The 21,829-nt window shown below is 41.4% G+C and overlaps 1 protein-coding gene across 1 annotated transcript in view; it reads left to right on the top strand.

Annotated features, from left to right (window-relative positions):
• The first annotated feature begins 849 nt into the window (after positions 1-849).
• Positions 850-21,829, top strand: part of gabrb2b (gamma-aminobutyric acid type A receptor subunit beta2b) — an 82,937-nt gene continuing 61,957 nt past the window's right edge. The window contains exons 1-3 of the mRNA XM_020484606.2: positions 850-1,035; positions 1,172-1,263; positions 1,963-2,030. Of these exons, the coding sequence (XP_020340195.1) occupies positions 953-1,035; positions 1,172-1,263; positions 1,963-2,030 (243 nt within the window). The 5' untranslated portion in view covers positions 850-952. The remainder of the gene's footprint in view (positions 1,036-1,171; positions 1,264-1,962; positions 2,031-21,829) is intronic.

Raw genomic sequence — 21,829 nt, 5'->3', positions numbered from 1 at the left:
TTGAGTCATGTCATAAAAACTTTGAGGAGCATCCCACCTTGAAAGAGAGAGAGAGAGAGAGCGCAAGCGAGCGAGCACATCCAGCCCAGCGCATGGGTAGCCTAATTTCTAATTCCAAACTGGCATTGACTATTTCACGAATGCTCTGACATTATAGGTTTATGTAGCCTATACATGTTGTGTTCGAATGATTTCAATCTAGACCTACATATTCTGAATATTGATCAATTCCAAAGGAACGAATCATATGTCCCGTCTCTGCCCTGCCCCTCTAAACACACCACTAACAAATAATCCGATTATTACATATTACTGCTCATCATTCTGCGCCTCAAAACATCTTGGATCACGCGCACTCTGAGCTGTAGCTACGAACGTTCTCTCTCTCTCGCCCGTGAAAGAGAGAAAACGTGAGGCGAAAGATAAGAGAACGTGTATAGCTACAGCTCAGAGTGCGCGCATACTATGTACACACACTCACACACACACACACTGTTAAATAGTTGTCCCTCCCAATGTTCTGTCGAAGCATGCAACAACCACAAATCTGTTGAAGCATACATTGATGTTAGATAAAGTAGCCGATGCAACACCTCATCCTAATTGCTAATGTTGTCGTTTTTAAACATCCCTTCTAAGTGGAATAAACATCGATATGAACGGAAAATAAGAACGTAAAGTGTTATCTATATTACGTTTGTTTCACACGTTTTAGAAAATCTTTAAGGGCGAGTGAGATCCATCCGTTTGCCTCTAACTAACTTGTCAGCTTCGCTTGCCCATTAAAACATTTTCTCTGGCAGGGAAATTGCTCTACCACCAGCATCAGCAGCCACTGCTTCTTGATGTTGTGGTAAGAAATGCGCATGCGTCCCACACTGGAATTACTGCACTGGCCAGAATAAGTTGGATCTCGTCTGTCTTCACTGAAATCCAAAATCATATCAAAACTATGGCGGTGTTGAGAATAAGAAAAATGAGCTGCTTTGGGGTTTGGACCTTTCCTGTAATAGTGGCCGTGGTCTGTGCGCAAAGGTAAGTGGTCAGTTTAGATGCTCTTCACTTTGTATGGCTGTGCTTTACACTGTACTGTAGAAAAACTGTAGAAAACAGTTAAAAAATGCCTTCAGAAGCCTGTAAATATAATAATGTATTCCTTCTCTTTCTTTAGTGTCAATGACCCTAGCAATATGTCAATCGTAAAAGAAACTGTGGATAGACTGTTGAAAGGATATGACATTCGCTTGAGGCCGGATTTCGGAGGTAATTGAAATAATTTAATACAAACTCTAATTGACGTTTCTGTTGTCAGCCCTATAACACCCAGTTGTTGCTCTAATTGGGTGGATCGCGCAAATCCCTTCTCATTTTATAAAAGTTAAACGCACATAGTTTACCCACTGGTTGTCCAGGTAGCCTATAGATACATTTGGCCACCTCGTTCCACATGTGCTAAACGACACGGATTAGGAGCACTTTATAACACAATACCAGAAGGGTATTTTACATTGTAGGCTCAATCGACGATACACATGTTGACTGTAGTGTCATGAAACGTGATTTTCAATTCCCCAACCCAGTGTTATGTCGGCGATTTGTGTCTTGCCGAGGCTACCTTACGAACGCGCTCATCTCTCTATTCAGGTGTAAAAGTGTGGACATAGGTCCACACTTTCAATTTCCTCGGAAGCACTTTAGACGCAATAAATACCATGCACGGTGTTTTGCGATGGACATCAAAGGCACCGTGCGCACCTGTTTTTTTTATTTTTAAATGCCCATATTGTTTCGTGTTATCTGGCTGACAGCAAGTCAATGAATGATTGCTCTCGAGTGTTGATGGCACGCAGTTGCTATAATTCAAAGTGTTATCACACATTTGTGGTTTATGGTATTCATTTTATAAACCCCCAAAATAATGAAATGGTTAACATTACGGTCCGTTTTGTTGATTTGTTGCAGGTCCCCCTGTGGGAGTGGGGATGAATATAGACATAGCCAGCATAGACATGGTATCTGAAGTCAATATGGTAAGTACTCGATTATCACCCTCTCCTAATGATTTGTGGGTATTGCTCTGATATTCCACGCACGGTCTTTCCCAAAGGAAACCCCCCAGCGCACTGCACGGAATAGGCTACCAGTCTAACCGATGCTATAAAAAATACTTCGTCTTCTCACAGCTGCATTGATCTGCTGGATATTGTCAATACACATACGGTGATTGCTTGCATAATAGGGTAGCAACGATCCAAAAACCGTCAGAAGTCATCTCAATGGCAACAACCCATTTTACTATGACTATCGACGTTTTTAAATTCACACCTATAGGCCTACAATGTTGTTGCTAATCCACCCATAACAGAGTTTCACAACTGTGAATGTTTCCTAAAAACATGTTTTAGGTTGTAACCTGAATTTCAATTTATGTCAGTTGATTATGGAAGCTCCTGCCTTATGGGATGAACACAAGGGGTTGGTTGACATGTCACTTACCTGTGTTTGAGAAGAGTGAACAATGTGGTTTGAGTCTTTGTAATGTGTTTACATGTAGTGGTAGCCTGGAAATACTAATGTTTCAAGGAATTTACGAAGTGCATACTGCTGGAGACAAGTTTTGCTTCATGCAAGAGCATCCCCTAGTGCTACTTAGTCAGAACTGCACATCAATGTAAAGGGTGACAGGTTTTCCAGGCTTTGACTGAGAGGAAAGGTCCCTCCACCAAACCCTTGGGTATGTTTTGGATAAAAATCCCGTTGTTATGCTTCCAGTCATATCAATATCTCTGCTAATCTCTGCTATTAGTGTGTTCTCAGTTGTGTTGTCATTTCTCAGATTTGACACGTGTTACGAGAAAACATACGCCTCCATTGTCGTAGACCAATAAAGGCCTTTTTTTTTTACATGACACTGAAACTGCTATTATTATAATAAATATAAATAAGATTATAAATGCATGTATTTAGATTACTGCTGAGTTTGCGTACAACGACTGCATTTGTGATGAAATAGCAGACACACACAAAGGTCTAGCTTTGCTCAGGTACATTTCAACTCTACTGGTTGTTGAAATGGTGTTTCCCAGTGGTAATGGGACTCATCGTGATACGAGGTTAAGAGCACACAATTGACTGTTTTCGGCACAAATACCCATAGGCTTTAGTTTAAACTGTTGTCATCATAGTCATCCCCCACACCAACTGTAATTCCAGTTGGGTTTATTGTATAAAACAAGATGTATGATTTACAAGATGTTACTCGTGGAAGTTGCCCCTGTCATCCAAATTAGCATGCATTTGCATGATGTCAGAAGGAAAGCCAGAGAGAGTAAACACGTAGATCACTGGTCTAGTGCCCTCCACATTTCGATTTGTCTGGCTCTGACTCCTACATGCCTTCGTCCAGATTAAACAGTGCTTTTCACTGTGTCGCCACAAAGCGAGTGGCCAACGCACCATGAACTGAAGGCTACGTCATGGCAAGCAGCTGCCTGTGGCAATGTGGACGACCCCTATGTGATGACAAGACGTTGGCCTTTGTTATGCGTCAGCATGTTTAATCTCCACCTGGGTTATTGTTTTAGATAATGATTTGACCTTTAATGCTTTCAACAAATATGCTCAGCGACTATTATCACGTTGCGCTAATCCACAAAGCCGGAAGTAGAAATAGGAGAGGGATTGTGCTCTTCCAAAAAGTTGTTAATTTCTTTTGATTATATATTTTAAAATCAATACTTTGAGTCAAATGATCAGTATAATATTGTCAGAAATAGTACCGCAATATGTAACTGTATACATTTTCCCCCCATCACTACTCTGTGGTGCCTCCTCTTTTATCTCAGCTCCCCCAAGCTTTTAGCTCCTCTTAAAATCATAGATGGGATACAGATGGTTTCTTCTTCTGTTTAGATTCAGGCCACATAGTTGGTTGAATGCATAAGCCTCACTACTTCCCCAGAGAAGCTCACATAGTGGACTGGAAGGAGGGGATGGGACAGTAGTGTTTCCTTAATGGACCCCTTTTAACAAGAGGCTGAGTGAGGGTGACGTTTTTTTAAGTCTTACCGACAACTCATCCTCTCCCACCCTCCTCCACTGTACTCCAGCAGCACCATGTCTTTAGCAGCTCCTCTACCTGCCTCGGACAATGTTAACTCATTAGAGCCAGGGAAGGGAGCTCCGTGGTGATGTGCTTGGTCTGTGGAACAAAGGCCCCAGGTGCCGTCTGTCCTCTGGTTTGAATTCGCCGTGGTTACTGAGTCACGTAACGTATGTTGATCCAGCGTGCCAGGTATATAATGGGCCTGTGTTTGAATGCACATTCCCCGAAAAGGTCTTCTGCTCCTGGATGTTCTTCCATCCAGAGCCCTGGGAGGAGAGAAAAGGTTAGATGTGAGGCTGGGCGAAGAGAAAGTGCGAGAAAGTGTCCTAACATTAACAACCTGCTATTTGGAGAGGCCGTGTCCGTTAGGTTGGAGGGAAGGTCATGCACCTAATGTTGCTTGGGGTTCATATGATTCAGAGATAAACACACACATAATACAAATTAAATAGAGCAACTTCAACTCCATGCAGCTAGTTAATCTTTTTTCATGATAGAATCTACTGCAGTGTTTTCCTACATTTAAACTAATTTCTTTCTCTATTTCTCGCTTTCTCTCTCTCCTTTCTTTCTTTCTTTCTTTCTTTCTTTCTTTCTTTCTTTCTTTCTTTCTTTCTTTCTTTCTTTCTTTCTTTCTTTCTTTTCTTCCTAGTTGAGTAATATTACTGTTGAATGAGCCATTTTATTGTAAAAGACTATGCCAACAGAGTCCTCAGGGAAAGAAATACTCTGTTGAGGATGAGACAAACTTCTTCTCCTATTCCAAAAATCAGAAATACCATTATTGATGTAGACAAAGGTCAAGAGGAGCTTATTGATTGCTGGAGAAGGTGCTCAGAATGCAGAGCCCTCCATTTTGAAACTCAACACAGTCGATTCATGGCAGCTGTAGAGATCAAGATATCACAGACATATCTGTAGAAAACTGTGAAGAACAGACTGTGCTGTATCAAAGGATTACTATACTGTATGATTAAGTGATTGAGAGATACAACGTGGAGCAAAATTTACCCAAGGTGTGTTTATGTTGGCATAGTTGGACACATTTATTGCAATAAGTTTAAAATATTGTAGTCTGAGTGTTCCTGAGATGACACATGAAGCTGAAAGGGGAGAGTGGGTTAAGTTGAACCAAAGGGTTAATTGAGCCACCCATTGTTTCTAAGCAACCATACAAAACATGAATCATGTCACCAAGTATTTAGGAAGAGGTCATCATTTCATGCAGTCGGTAAAGGAAGAAACCAAATCAAATGAATATATTGTGTTAGAGGTTCCATGATTCTGGTATCTAAACCAAAGTAGGTAATTTACAGATTGTTCTATACATCATTTGGGTTCTTTATCATTTTCAATATAAGGTCCTAAATCTAGCATGATAGTGCATCCTTGTAGCTGTGTGGAGTAATATAGTCAAAATGTTTGTCTTAGGATAAATCGAGCCATTGGCCATGAGGTAAAGTTGAGCCAATTGTTGAGCCAATAGCAAGTTGAGCAAATTGAGGTGTTTTCTACCCAAGTGTAATGCAAGGCCTTATCGCTGGGATATGAGGTAACACCAGGGCCTGGCCTATGTTTAAAAAATTACAAATTGTTACAAAGCATTTGTTAGGTGTTAAGCATGTGTTAAACTATGTTTAAAATGATTTAAATAGAAAAAGTGATTGTGATTGTTTTGAATTGTGTTTGGGAAATCACGATAGACATGGTTTTAAAAAGATATGGGTAATATTTCATTCAGTACAGAAATTTGGAGGCGCCTCAACTTACCCTGTCCCATTGGCTCAATTTACCCCATACTAAGTTGGGCTAAGTTGTGCCAAGAGACCACTTTGTCCCTTGACAAGCTATGTATTCAAAACTGTGATGTTAATTTCTTTGGACAAGCTATGTTTTCAAAACTGTAACTGATTATTTCCAGGGATACACAACATCCTGAAATAGACTGAGTGTACAAAACATTAGGATGGCCTAATATTGAGTTGCATCCCCTTTTGCTCTCAGAACAGCCTCAATTCATCGGGACATGGGGATGCTGGCCCATGTTGACTCGAATGCTTCCCACAGTTGTGTCAAGGTGGTTGAAGGTCCTTTGGATGGTGTATCATTCTTGATACACACGGGAAACTGTTGAGTGTGAAAAACCCAGCTGCATTGCAGTTCTTGACACACTGAAACTGGTGTGCCTGGCACCTACTACCATACCTCGTTCAAAGGCACTTAAATCCATTCACAATCTGAATGGCACACATACACAATGTCTCAATTGTCTCAAGGCTTAAAAATCCTTCTTTAACCTGTCTACTCCCCTTCATCTACACTGATTGAACTGGATTTAACAATTTATAAACATACGGGATCAGAGCTTTCACCTGGATTCACCTGGTCAGTCGATGTCATGAAAAGAGCAGGTGTTCTTAATGTTTTATACACTCAGTGTATATGTAGATTTATTTCTTAGAAATAATACTATATTTCCCTTGATGGGGTGATGCCTAATATAGAAAATGGCTTAATTTACCCCAGTGTCTCCTAGGTTTCATGATGCTTGTATCTAAACCAAAGTAGATCGTTATAAGATTGTTTTGTACATCAGTTATGTACAATATAAGCTACATTATGATGTCCTAAACCTAGTATGAAAGTGCATATTTCTAGCTCTGTGGGCTAATGTAGTCTAAATGTTTGTCTTGGGGTAAGTTGAGGTTATGGTCATGGGGTAAGTTAAGCCAATGTCCACCATACCCCATACAAATAATGAATACGTTTTCTCAGTTTTATGTCTAATACGCATAGTATTTTAGCAGTGTCATGCATATGAACTCAAGTGCATTTTTATTGTTACAGAGCCGATAGTATTGTGCACCGTGTGTGTAAACACACTTAAAACAGGTTCTTGAGAGAGTAGCCAAGGAAGTGAGAGAAGGGAAGAAGTCCATTTGAGCAGCAGTAATGGATGAAGACATGGACTGAATGACACTGAAGCGGTACATTGACACATAAGAAAACGAACATGAACCTGTGTGAAAGAGAGGCTCTGACAGAGTAGCAGAGACACACAAGTCTTACCTGATGACACGGAGTCTGAGCTTGCTAAACATATCAATCATCTCGCGGGCCAGTTTAATGGGCTTAGTAGCCTCAAATACAGAGAACTTGCCTACTATTTGGCACATCGAGACAACATCCCTGTCCCAGACAACTGGTCATGAAATGGAAGGGTATGTGATATTGAACAGAGAGATTTGTATCTGAATGTGGGCATGCAGTTAAGATATACAATATACCACATTCCTTTTAACTTTGACCAGCACCATCAACCACTAGCACAGGACTAGTCAGTATTCGACGTACATCTATGTCTGGGGACATCGTGCTTCTACACCTGCATTGCTTGCTGTTTGGGGTTTTAGGCTGGGTTTCTGCACTTTGAGATATCAGCTGATGTACGAAGGGCTATACAAATACATTTGATTTGATTTGATCGGGAGATGACGTGGAAATGGGCCTCTAGGGACAATAGTGAGCACTGTGGCATTGTGGAAGGGGATGGTGGATGACTGTAAGCGTCTGCCTCTCCTTCTAAAGGTTGCATGTTGTCTCTGGTTCCAACCATTCTGAGTTAATGCCTAACCTTTAAGAATGCAGAGTTAATATCCCCCTAAGGTTAGTTAGCATATATTATCTAGCTTAGCGCAGTAATGTGTGTGAAATTTTCCCCTGAGAAATGACTGCGCTAAGTACTGGACAAAATGCAATATATGTTATCTCCCTAAGGGATGTAGAAGACATTTCAAACTAGATGCTGTTGTAAAGTGCTATGTATGGCGGGGAAACCAGTCTTGTCATTTTAATAGATTTGAGATACAATGAAATAAAAGATGCCATGCATGTTGATGCTGGATCATCCATCCTGGCTGGGCGAGTCTGTGCTCTGGAAATGTGACACTCATGTGTACAATCTCACGAAGCCATCCTTTCAAATCCTGTCTCATTGACGTGACTAAGCGAGCAAATCCCGATCTTCACAGGCTAGTGTATAGCTAATTGTTTGTCAAGCAGTGTCTTTTAGAAATGAACAAGTAAGTGGAAGAGCAGTTTCACAGAAAGGCCAAATAGATTTGGCTTCTTTCCCCTTAATCTATTCGATTAACATTATTCACGTGATTAGCAGGTAACCTTGCCTGAGACATGACACACATTTTTCACCTACGGCTGTTGAAAGTCGTAATAATACTAAGTAATCCTTTATACAGCAACATGCAAAAACCGAAACTGCCATGAATTACATTTCCTGGAAAAATGTTTTTTTTTTTTTTTTTTCATTAGTCAGGCTTTGCCATGTGGCCTGTTACATGGCAAATTGTTTCATTTTCAGTTCAGTTGCCCTGTAATGGTCTCTTGGGTCCCTTTCACTCAAAAGCCTTTGACCTATTTAACCTGCCTGTTCCAACTGACAGCCATGGGAACTAACTGCTCTGGGCCCATCAACAAAACAGAGTACAGACACAGGCAGACCCACTGGCTTTGTATACATTGCATATGCTCGGTTCATGCATCATTCAGGGACAAGTATATGCGGAGGGAATTCACAAGAGAGTGTGGGTAGACACCAGAGATCAACAGCAACGCATACTGCATTCTACATAATTCGTTATGTACGTCCCTGTAGAGTTTGGGATCAATTGTATATCCAGTCATACGCCTAATATTACGTTTACTAAGAAAGTAGAATATCAATTAGATTGTTTATATGTATGCTAATAATGAGTTGACTATCAATGCAAATGTGAAGGACATCTAATAGTGTTGATGATGGCGGTGGTGATAATAATGGTGAGGATTGGTTCCTTGCCTTTTTGGATGTGTGGCTGATGAACATGACTGGCGTGGAGACGACAAACGTTTTAGATCATTTCACGCGCTTACATCTCGCTCTCCAAGGTCTGTGGCTGCTCTAGGCACTGTTGTTTTCTAGTGATGTTGTGATCAACAAACTACAGTGGTCTTGATGTCAATACTCTCTGGAGGGTGTATTCTCAGGAGCCTTGGTGATGATAGAACAAGAATGGCCCACTGCCTCTGTGTATTCCAGACATGGTTCTCAGGGGAACTTCTGTTCCGCATACTCTGTGTTTGACTCAGAGAAAACTATTTTGCTGATTGTGTCGAAAAGACACTGGACTCATACATTAATTGAAAAGTGAAATTGAAACCAATTTGCTGACTTCCTCAGTATGTGAAACTCAGGGGAGAGTCAATTATGGGTCTCTTACGTAATAATCTCTGTGGTTATATTACCCTCCACATACTGGTATATTACCTTTTTTTACGGTGAGGCTCTTGCATGTTTGGTATGACAATTTTGAAGATTACCCTCTGCGCCTTACCTAATTAATTCTAGTGAAGTGTATTATTATTGGATACACTGAGTGTACAAAACATTAGGAACACCTTCCTAACATTGAGCTGCACACCATTTTTCCATCAGTGCAGCCTCGATTCGTTGGGGCAGGGACTACACGGTGTCAAAAGCGTTCCATAGGGATGCTGGCCATGTTGACTCCAATGCTTTCTACAGTTGTGTCCAGTTGGCTGGATGTCCTTTGGGTGGTGGACCATTCTTGGTACACACTGGAAACTATAGAGTGTGAAAAACCCAGCAGCGTTGCAATTCTTGACACAAACCGGTGCTCCTGGCACCAACTACTGTACCATACCCCAATCAAAGACATTTCAATATTTTGTCTTGCACATTCACCCTCCCAATGGCACACATACACAATCCATGTCTCGATTGTCTCAAAAAAAAAACCTTTAAAAATCAACCTTTAACCTGTCTCCTTCCCATCTACACTGATTGCCATGGATTTAACAAGTGACATCAATAAGGGATCATAGCTTTCACCTAGATTCACTTCGTCAGTCTTATGTTATGGAAAGAGCAGGTGTTCCTAATGTTTTGTACACTGTACACTTTATGTGGCAGCTTAAGTGAGTGGGTGGGGAGTTCCTGTCTGTTACAACCCATAACGCTGCCATGTTGATTTTTACCAGCGAAGAGACATGTGGCGGGCCATGTCACATGACCATCTCCTCCATTACACAAATGAGTCACAAGCTAAGGGGAGCTTTGTCATGTTTAGTCAGCCAGCAATTGTCTTAATGGCTGCCTCTGAGCTTTGATATGCCCATTTTTAATTTCAGCAACTTTGCAATAAAGTGATAAACCTCTTCCATGTACATGCAGCACGCCCTCTTTCATTATTAAAGTTAATGAAACAAATGGCGGCACGTTCCATTTAAAAGGCAATTGCGGTTCAGATTGGAAATGTTAGTGTTTTTAATCATTTGCCTTAGTGGATTAATTGCGTTGGTTGGAGATTCCAGCACACACAGGCTTTCAGGAAGCACTATTCTTGAAATCTGTTTGAAAGCAAATGAGGTCATCCTGTGTTTCGATCTCGAGCCTCACTCTCATCCTAAAACATTTTTGTTGTTGTATTAATCTTATAGAACAAGGTATTGACAGTCTTTCTGGACACACAGACACATGTGGTTGTTGTGTTTTGTCCTTCTAGGACCATACTGTAACACCTAATTGCTTTTGCACTTTGTCTGCATCTTTTATTGATTGGCTGGATTTGGAAACACTGGGTTAATACAATTGTCAGTCACATATGATGTCACACATGAACTAAATCATTAAACATTCATAATTTTTTGGGGCACCCTTGGTGTATGTAAGTGACCACGTTATTGCCACATAAGTTACAAATGGCATTCTGCTTTTAATTAGACAGATCAAGAGAGGGTATTCGACAGTTAAACTGGAGCATACATATTAATGTCCCTAGCACCAATGGCAGTAAGTTCACACTGCAGACTCAACAGGACTTTACCAACTTGACTTCTAATGGTTGGAGGCTCCCACTTGTCTGCTCTGCTCAAAAAGGCCTGTCATGGCTCATTAGAAGTGCAGGCTGTCATATCCACTGTACAGTACAGTCTGTGTGGCAGGAGTATCATTATACAGTGCAGCACCAGAGGTCCACCTGCTTGCCCATTACAGTCATATGACGTGTGAGTAGTGTTGCACACACTGTTAGTAGTGGGGGCCACTAAAACTTTTGGTGTACCTCTTGTTGGTCCTACAGTACCTTGCAAAATATTCATCCCCCTTGGCATTTTTCCTATTTTGTTGCATTATAACCTGCAATTTAAATGGATTTTTATTTAATCTAATGGACAAACACAAAATAGTCCAAATTGGTGAAGTGAAAAAAAATATGTATTCACCCCCTTTGCTATGAAGCCCCTAAATATGATCTGGTGCAACCAATTACCTTCAGAAGTCATAATTAGTTAAACAAAGTCCACCAATATGCAATCTAAATGTCACATGATCTTTCACATGATCTCAGTATACAGTTGAAGTTGGAAGTTTACATACACCTTAGCCAAATACATTTAAACTCAGTTTTTCACAATTCCTGACATTTAATCCTAGTAAAAATTCCCTGTCTTAGGTCAGTTAGGATCACCACTTTAGTTTAAGAATGTGAAATGTCAGAATAATAGTAGAGAGAATTATTTAGTTCAGCTTTTATTTCTTTCATCACATTCCCAGTGGTTCCGAAACTTACATGCACTCAATTAGTATTTGGTAGCATTGCATTTAAATTGTTTAACTTGGGTCAAACATTTCAGGTAGCCTTCCACAAGCTTCCCACAATAAGTTGGTGGAATTTTGGCCCATTCCTCCTGACAGAGCTGGTGTAACTGAGTCAGGTTTGTAGGCCTCCTTGCTCGCACACACCTTTTCAGTTCTGCCCACAAATGTTCTATAGGATTGAGGTCGGGGCTTTGTGATGGCCACTCCAATACCTTGACTTTGTTGTCCCTAAGCCATTTTGCCACAACTTTGGAAGTATGCTTGGGGTCATTATCCATTTGGAAGACCCATTTGCGACCAAGCTTTAACTTCCTGACCAATGGCCAAACAGTTCTATTTTTGTTTCATCAGACTAGAGGATATTTCTCCAAACAGTACAATCTTTGTCCCCATGTGGAGTTGCAAACCATAGTCTGGCTTTTTTATGGCGGTTTTGGAGCAGTGGCTTCTTCCTTGCTGAGCGGCCTTTCAGGTTATGTCGATATAGGACTTGTTTTACTGTGGATATAGATACTTTTGTACCTGTTTCCTGCAGCATCTTCACAAAGTCCTTTGCTGTTGTTCTGGGATTGATTTGCACTTTTCACACCAAAGTACATTAATCTCTAGGAGACAGAACGCATCTCCTTCCTGAGCGGTATGACGGCTGCATAGTCCTATGGCGTTAATACTTGCATACTATTGTTTGTACAGATGAACGTGGTACCTTCAGGCATTTGGTCTTGGCTTATTTCTTTTGATATTCCCATGATGTCAAGCAAAGAGGCACTGTGTTTGAAGGTAGGCCTTGAAATACATCCACAGGTACACATCCAATTAACTCAAATGATGTCAATTAGCCTATCAGAAGCTTCTACCATTACATCATATTCTGGAATTTTCCAAGCTGTTTAAAGGCACAGTCAACTTAGTGTATGTAAACTTCTGACCCACTGGAATTGTGATACAGACAGATTATTTCACTTATAATTCACTGTAAACAATTGTTGGAAAAATTACTTGTCATGCACAAATTAGATGTCCTAACCGACTTGCCAATACTATAGTTTGTTAACTTCTCTAGGATAAGGAGGCAGTATTTGGAATTTTGGATGAAAAGCATGCCCAAATTCAAATGCCTGCTACTCATCCCCAGAAGATAAGATATGCATATTATTAGTAGTTTTGGATAGAAAACACTCTGACGTTTCTAAAATAGTTTGAATCATGTCTGTGAGTATAACAGAAACCCCGAGGACAAACCATTCAAATATGTATTTTTTTGAGATCACTCTCTTTTTAATGGGGTTTCCTTGGGAATCCAGATTTCTAAGGAACTTGCTTGCAGTTCCTACCACTTCCACTGGATGTCACCAGTCTTTAGAAATTGGTTGAGGTTATTCCTTTGTGTAATGAAGAAGTATGGCCATCTTGAACGAGGGTCACTTCATGTGTACTGTTTGATAGAGGCGCATGACCAGAAAGCTAGCGTCAGTTTTTTTTCTTCCTGTATTGAACACGGATCATTCCGTCTTCAATTTTCTCAATTATTTACTTAAAAAAATACCTAAAGTTGTATTACAAAAGGCGCTCTGCATTTTCTCTGGCTTTTGGCCAAGTGGGATGCTACCATCCCACATTTCCCAGAGAGGTTAACAAGATATTTGTAAAAATGAGTTTTAATGACTCCAACCTAAGTGTATGTAAACTTCCGAATTCAACTGTATGTTCTGTAAGGCCCCAGAGTCTGCAACACCACTAAGCAATGGGCACCAACAAGCAAGTTGCACCATGAAGACCAAGGAGCTCTCCAAACAGGCCAGGGACAAAGTTGTGGAGAAGTACAGATCAGGGTTGGGTTATAAAGAAATATCAGATACTTTGAACATCCCACAAATCACTATTTAAATCCATTATTAAAAAATGGAAAGAGTATGGCACCACAACAAACCTGCCAAGAGAGGGCTGCCCAGCAAAACTAATGGACCAGGCAAGGAGGGTATTAATCTGAGGCAACAAAGAGACCAAAGATAACCCTGAAGGAGCTGCAATGCTCCAACAGCGGAGATTGGAGTATCTGTCCATAGTACCACTTTAAGCCATACACTCCACACAGCTGGGCTTTACAGAAGAGTGGTCGGAAAAAAAGCCATTGCTTAAAGAAGAAGCAAGCTAACACGTTTGGTGTTCACCAAAAGGCATGTGGGAGACTCTCCAAACATATGGAAGAAGGTACTCAGGGTGATGAGAGCTTTTTGGCCATCAAGGAAAACGCTATGACGCAAATCCAACACCTCTCATCATCCTGAGAATTACATCCCCACAGTGACACATGGTGGTGGCAGCATTATGCTGTGGGGAAGGTTTTCATCGGCAGGGACTGGGAAGCTTGTCAGAATTGAAGGAATGATGGATAGTGCTTAAATACAGGGAAATTCTCGAGGGAAACCTGTTTCAGTCTTCCAGAGATTTGAGTCTGGGACAGAGGTTCACCTTCCAGCTGGACAATGACCCTCTAGCACACTGCTAAAGCAACACTCGAGTGGTTTAAGGGGAAATATTTAAATGTCCTGGAATGGCCTAGTCAAAGCCCTGACCTCAGTCCAATTGAGAATCTGTGGTTTGACTGAAAGATTGCTGTACACCAGCGGAACCCATCCAACTTGAAGGAGATGGAGATATTTTGCCTTTACAAATGGACAAAAATCCTGGTGGCTAGATGTGCCAAGCTTATAGAGACATACCCCAAGAAACTTGCAGCTGTATTACTGCAAAAGGTGGCTCTACAAAGTATTGACTTTGGGGGGTGAATAGTTATGCACGATCAACTTTTCCGTTTTTTTTGTCTTATTTCTTGTTTGTTTCACAATAAAAAATATTTTGCATCTTCAAAGAGGTAGGCATTTTGTACAAATCAAATGATATAAATCCCTCCCAAAATATATTTTAATTCCAGGTTCTAAGGTAACAAAATAGTAAAAATGCCAAGGGGGATGAATACTTTCGCAAGTCACTGTAGTTGGGACTTTGAAGAGGCTGCCATGGAGAATCTGAACAACTGCCAAGACGTGAGCCTAGTTAACTAGCATGTGTTAAAAAGTGTGACTTAGCTGTGCTCCTACCTTGGCATTTGACGATAATGGCTGTCATTATCAGTCACTATTATCAGGCATGTGAACATGGGAATTATTTTTCTCTCGCTTGCATTTAGAAAGGGGGATCGAAATATACAATGTCTGTCAATCAATTAACATTTGTTCATAGAACTTCAACCTGCTCTAGAATCACTTTTGATAAACCCTGGCTCCAGCCAGTCTCAGTGTCAATTCCCTAAGCCTGTGTGCTGAGGTAGTTGGGCTGGAGTTGAGTGAGACTTTATAGTACCAGAATTAAACCTGTTCTTCACCAGTAAGACTCACGTCTGCTGAATCATGCTTCTCTGCCAAGTTTCGACACTGTCTGTACAAGTTCTTTCATTTTTTTGTTGCTTTCTCAAAGACTTATGCATCACTTATCCGCCACAGTCTGCACATCCTAATTGCTCTCTCTCTCACCCTCCTCCACATCACATATATCCTGTCTTGTTTATCATGCATTGCTTGCTGTACCTCCTCTGCAATCTCTCCTTCCCACTCCACCTCTCAGTTTTTTGCCCCATGCTCACGCTATGTCTCTCCTTTCCCCTCTCTATCTCTCGTTCTCTCTCTCACCACCTCATTCCCTCCACTCTTGATATGTCTTTGATGAGAACCAGCTGAAAACCCTTGGATTCACAGCTGTAAAAATCAGCTGGCCTTAGAACTCATTTCAGGGCTCATTTTTGGAAAACCACTGAAAGTATTGGAAGTTGTTTTGAAACCCAGCAAAAAACAAACAGGTTTTACAGCATTTTGTACCCAAGAAATTCCTATGGGGCGTACCCATGGTTACTAAGTGTGAGATTGGCCTAGCTGGGGGAAGTGGGTGAGCAGAGGAGGGTGCCGAGCCTTAAGGGAACACAGACAGTCTGACAGAGTGCTGCTATTACTGTATACTGGATAGGCGCCTTCCATAGCCTAGCATAGCATGGCTGGGGGGACTCTAGCTGAGCTATACCCTCATGCTCATTTAACAGCAATCACACACACAGTGACAAACACTAATGATTTACTGCTTACACTGTTATTAATGATGCAGATATTGCTTATCATGCAATTAGGGATAGTGCTCCAAATGTCAAGGGGAAGGCAGGCATGTAATGAATTCCCTGTGGTTAGACTACAGTAGTTATGTACTGATTCAGTGGTGTCGACAGTGAACAATGAGCCGGCATGTATAGCCTTCAGGCCATAGCCGCAGCCCTATGCACATACACATAGGCTGCTGCATCTTGTCTGCTTGTCACAGGGAAGCATTGGGAATTGACAACATACTGTCTTCTGCCGCTCATTGTGGAGCAATAATCTCCCCACCTGTTCTTTCACAGCGTTCGAAAATGGCCGATGCAACGGATGAGGCGGAGTGACAAATGAAAGTGGGTTTAAATTACCCCCAGTGCTACTCTCGGTGTGCTGTTCGGGATGCAGCACCGACGGAGCTTGCTCTATTTATTTATTTGTAGTGGTCACATGTGGCTGTCTCATGTGGCTGTCTCATGGTGCTGTCTCTCTGTCACTGATGGGCCCAGCTGGATGTTGGGCAAAGGACACTGAACACTGTGCTCTCCTATCTGATGTGAATATTGTGCACTGGGAAATGAACACACAAACCTAGATTTGTCTCTGTTAGATAAATGGATGAGTGGCAATTATATGTGGATGTCTGACTGATGTATTTCTGTTCACCTTACTACACAGTACACATATAGCACTGTAGTGATGTAAGATCAATACCTCCACTAGAACATATCAAAAGCCAATCAACTCTGACTCTGGATAAGTCTCAAAAGGTTCTAACAGTAAAAAGCTGAAGCTGGAATAAGAAATGCTCTGCGGTGAGCTACTGGCCTGTCCCGCTACCTTCGTGGTGGAGAGCAGAGATAGCCACGCCACTCCACTGACACCGTGTACGATTAGAAGGTTAATCAAGCTACGTCTTACAGGCTTGAGTGTGAAGGAGCCGCTCACAGTTATTTCATATATGAAGTGTTAGCGCCGTGTGCCTGTGACTGGACAGCGAGTCATTTCAGCAAGCCACAGTGGGAGGTACAGAGGTGAGAATAGGTGTCGCTGCTCACGCTGACTAGAGATGGAGTGTCATCATTCTGCTCTCCCAATGCATCATGTCATCGAGGACTCTAATTGGCTATCCTGCAAGCTACAGTATATCTGTTCGTTTTATCTGAGAAAATAATTGAGAAAAGTATAGCGAGTTGTCAATGGTCAAACATACTGTATCGAAAGAGACTTGTCAAATCACTGTGTTGCTCTTCAGCAGGGATGATTGCATTTAATGAGAAACCCTGTAACCATGGAAGATCTTAGACAATTCAGCTTAAGAACTCCGATTTTAAACCAAAAATACTGGGCTCACTGTCTCTCCTCCCTGTGCTGTCTCGCTGCCTTACATAAGAGTTCCCGCAGAGAGGAAAGAGAGGAAGCAGAGAGGAAAATTAACCCAAGAACAAGTAAGGTGCTTTCTAGGCCAAGCGGTTTGCATCAGCAGCTATGCTAAAGCTGATCCCCAAAACAATTCCTGAGCTTTTAATTATGCAGGCCGACAACAGTGGCTAAGGGAGCTAACTAAAAGGAGGGGAAACAGAGGATGGCATGAAGGGAGGAGGATTAGTGGGTGCATGTCAGGGTTGCCCAATGCCCGTCTTCATTATTCCCTTCCCTTCATTCCGAGGAGGATGTGGGCTGTTGCATGTGGGAGCGGACGGATTTCTGCCTCCTCTCGCTCTCGCTCTCACTCTCTCTCTTTCGCTCTCTCTCTCTCTCTGAAATACCCACTGTAACATCCCAGATTGAATTCAGTGGGATGGGAAATACAGAGAAATGGAAGGAGAACAACAGGGTTTATTTCACGTAATGGATTAAATTCAGGGAACTGGATGTTGTTGAAAGGGGTAGTCAATTTTATATCCTCTATGTATTACGGTTTGCCAGCAAAAATCCAGCATGCGTGGGGGGCATTATTCCCCCTGAAATATTCTCAGCCAGTGTACTTGTGTTGTAGTCAAATGAAGCCCCATCTGACAACTACATGTCCAGTTCTGCTCTATCACATGCAACAGTGTGTATTCCCCTCCAAAGTATCAGTATATATAGATATACAGTGGGGCAAAAAAGTATTTAGTCAGCCACCAATTGTGCAAGTTCTCCCACTTAAAAATATGAGAGAGGCCTGTAATTTTCATCATAGGTACACTTCAACTATGACAGACAAAATAAGAAGAAAAAAATTCTGAAAATCACATTGTAGGATTTTTTATGAATTTATTTGCAAATTATGGTGGAAAATAAGTATTTGGTCAATAACAAAAGTTTATCTCAATACTTTGTTATATACCCTTTGTTGGCAATGACAGAGGTCAAACGTTTTCTGTAAGTCTTCACAAGGTTTTCACACACTGTTGCTGGTATTTTGGCCCATTCCTCCATGCAGATCTCCTCTAGAGAAGTGATGTTTTGGGGCTGTTGCTGGGCAACACGGACTTTCAATTCCCTCCAAAGATTTTCTATGGGGTTGAGATCTGGAGACTGGCTAGGCCACTCCAGGACCTTGAAATGCTTCTTACGAAGCCACTCCTTCGTTGCCCGGGCGGTGTGTTTGGGATCATTATTATGCTGAACGACCCAGCCACGTTTCATCTTCAATGCCCTTGCTGATGGAAGGATCAGTCGTCCTGGTCCCTTTGCAGAAAAACAGCCCCAAAGCATGATGTTTCCACCCACATGCTTCACAGTAGGTATGGTGTTCTTTGGATGCAACTCAGAAATCTTTGTCCTCCAAACACGACGAGTTGAGTTTTTACCAAAAAGTAATATTTTGGTTTCATCTGACCATATAACATTCTCCCAATCTTCTTCTGGATCATCCAAATGTTCTCTAGCAAACTTCAGATGGGCCTGGACATGTACTGGCTTAAGCAGGGGGACACGTCTGGCACTGCAGGATTTGAGTCCCTGGCAGCGTAGTGTGTTACTGGTAGGCTTTGTTACTTTGGTCCCAGCTCTCTGCAGGTCATTCACTAGGTCCCCCTGTGTGGTTCTGGGATTTTTGCTCACCGTTCTTGTGATCATTTTGACCCCACGGGGTGAGATCTTGCGTGGAGCCCCAGATCGAGGGAGATTATCAGTGGTCTTGTATGTCTTCCATTTCCTAATAATTGCTCCCACAGTTGATTTCTTCAAACCAAGCTGCTTACCTATTGCAGATTCAGTCTTCCCAGCCTGGTGCAGGTCTACAATTTTGTTTCTGGTGTCCTTTGACAGCTCTTTGGTCTTGGCCATAGTGGAGTTTGGAGTGTGACTGTTTGAGGTTGTGGACAGGTGTCTTTTATACTGATAACAAGTTCAAACAGGTGCCTTTAATACAGGTAACGAGTGGAGGACAGAGGAGCCTCTTAAAGAAGAAGTTACAGGTCTGTGAGAGCCAGAAATCTTGCTTGTTTGTAGGTGACCAAATACTTATTTTCCACCATAATTTGCAAATAAATTCATAAAAAATCCTACAATGTGATTTTCTGGATTTTTTTCTTCTAATTTTGTCTGTCATAGTTGAAGTGTACCTATGATGAAAATTACAGGCCTCTCTCATATTTTTAAGTGGGAGAACTTGCACAATTGGTGGCTGACTAAATACTTTAATGCCCCACTGTAATTCTGCTCAAAAAGATGTTTCAAAATTCAGCCTCACGCTCCCGGATTGAGATTTGAGTACTCAAATGTGAACACAAGTATTTAATATTGTATATGCTGTATCAATAAAAACAAAGAAGGCTATTTGAATAAATATATATTTTTTTGTATATTGCGTGTCCCTCAGTTTTATGTCATTGGTGTTACCGTCTTGAAAATCACGTCAATTACAGTACAAGGACCTTGAGCATACTCTACCGTGGCAAACTGTTATCGGAGTAGGGGTCTATATTAAAGAAAATTATTAGCTAATTACATCCTTCTAGTATGTCATACATTTGATGGTTCAATTGTTCATTTGGGGTGTCTAAATCCAAAGTGTCACTTGGTGTTAGTCAATTTAAGTGAAGGGAAATAACATTGTGAGCAAAATAATTAATCATATCACTTTAGTCAATTATTTTGAAAGAATTGATGACCTTACATTGAAGCATTTGTGGCCTCTATTTCAGATCCTGATTTACATAACATTTCTCATTGGCGTTACCATCATTGGTGTTACTACTCCAACTGGTGGCACAAGTTATCATAATGGTAAAAAATATTTTAAGTCGTTAAGCTACCATATTAGTTGATTTAGATTTTATTCAAATACATTTAAATAAATGCAAATCTAGAAAAATGTAATTCATTTTTACCAAAATGCCATGCCCAAATGCCACCATAATTCAAGAACGATCCTTCTCCCAGTTTGGCTTGAAATATGCTTGTGAGGAAAGATTCAATCTCTCTCAGAAATAACATGACTCCTTGGATATCCCAAAATGATTTAAAGTCATTAAGCTACCATATCAGTTGATTTATAATGCGAAGATGTACCCAAATGCATTCAAATAAATACCCCCCCCCCCCACACACACACACACTCTCCTGTAAGTCACACCATGTGAGAGGAGGTATTGCTTATTTAAGTGTGTCCCTGGTCAAGAATGTATGTGCAAACCTCCACACTGACTGACAATTGTGGGTCAGGAACAGCAGGAGGCTTTTTCCAAGATGAGAACTCGCTTCCTGAATTGTGGTTGCCTGACATCGATCTCTAAATGTCAATGTATTACATGATTTCATTGTTGACAATATGAGATTTGGGTATGTTTTCGCTACACTACTGCAATAGCAATAAGGCTGCTTCTCAGACCTACATAATGCATGAGGAATTGAGACTCCTAGCTCTGTTTGCTTAGAATATATTATTTTCTGTGTGGTGGAGTCAGAGGAATTTGAAAGGCTATGGAAAGGCAGAAGCTTGGCAGAACAACCCTCTGAAACATACTACACATACCCTGTCACATTCGTCATATGAAGGAGACCAAGGTGCAGCGTGGTATGCGAACATTCTTCTTTATTTAACGAATGAATACTGAACAAAATAACTAACCGTGATGCTAATATGAGTAGTGCAGACAGGCAACTAAACATAGAACAAGAACCCACAAACACAAAAGGGAAAATGGCCACCTAAATACGGTATAATCCCCAATCAGAGACAACGATAAACAGCTGACTCTGATTGGGAACCATATCAGGCCACCATAGACTGATATATACCTAGACCTACAAAACGCCTAAACATACAACAACCCTAGACAATACAAAAACTAGCATACCCACCCTCGTCACACCCTGACCTAACCTAAATATAAAGATAACAGAGATATTAAAGGTCAGAGCGTGACATACCCACACTCAGCCATACACACAGCGGCACTAAGCTACATACTAACTCTGGCACACACTTACTCACACACAGCATGCGCGCACAAACGTAGGCTCGTGACTACGCCAATGCCCGTGCACACACACATACACATACACACACACACATCAACACACGCACATGGAGGAAGAGGATGAGAGGCAAGTAAGTGGGAGAAATGGCATGGAGAGAAAGAGACTCATCTCTAATGTTAGACTGGTTTACATTCTGACGTCCACGGCGGAGATAGAAACTCTTGTCAACTTCCCCTCTTCCCCTCGAGCTAAAAAGAGCCCTAATAATCTTATCCCCTCTTCCGATGCCTCCCTATACAGATAAATTGCCACTCAAGTCAACGTCATTCTGGGACACAAAAAGGCCTGCAGATGCACCAATCATATCAAATAAATTGCATACAGTCAGTTAACTGCACTGATGCCAACCACGGAGCTATTGGCTTGTGCTCGGGGATCACAAAAAGGGCTGCCTAAATTCATTTCCCCTTCACAAGCCCGGAATGTTATGTCCGGGAC

This window comes from Oncorhynchus kisutch, linkage group LG6 (genome assembly GCF_002021735.2).
Source record: "Oncorhynchus kisutch isolate 150728-3 linkage group LG6, Okis_V2, whole genome shotgun sequence".
NCBI lineage: Eukaryota > Metazoa > Chordata > Actinopteri > Salmoniformes > Salmonidae > Oncorhynchus > Oncorhynchus kisutch.
The sequence above is the reverse complement of the archived record's forward strand: the minus strand, read 5'-3'. Positions and strand labels throughout refer to the sequence as shown.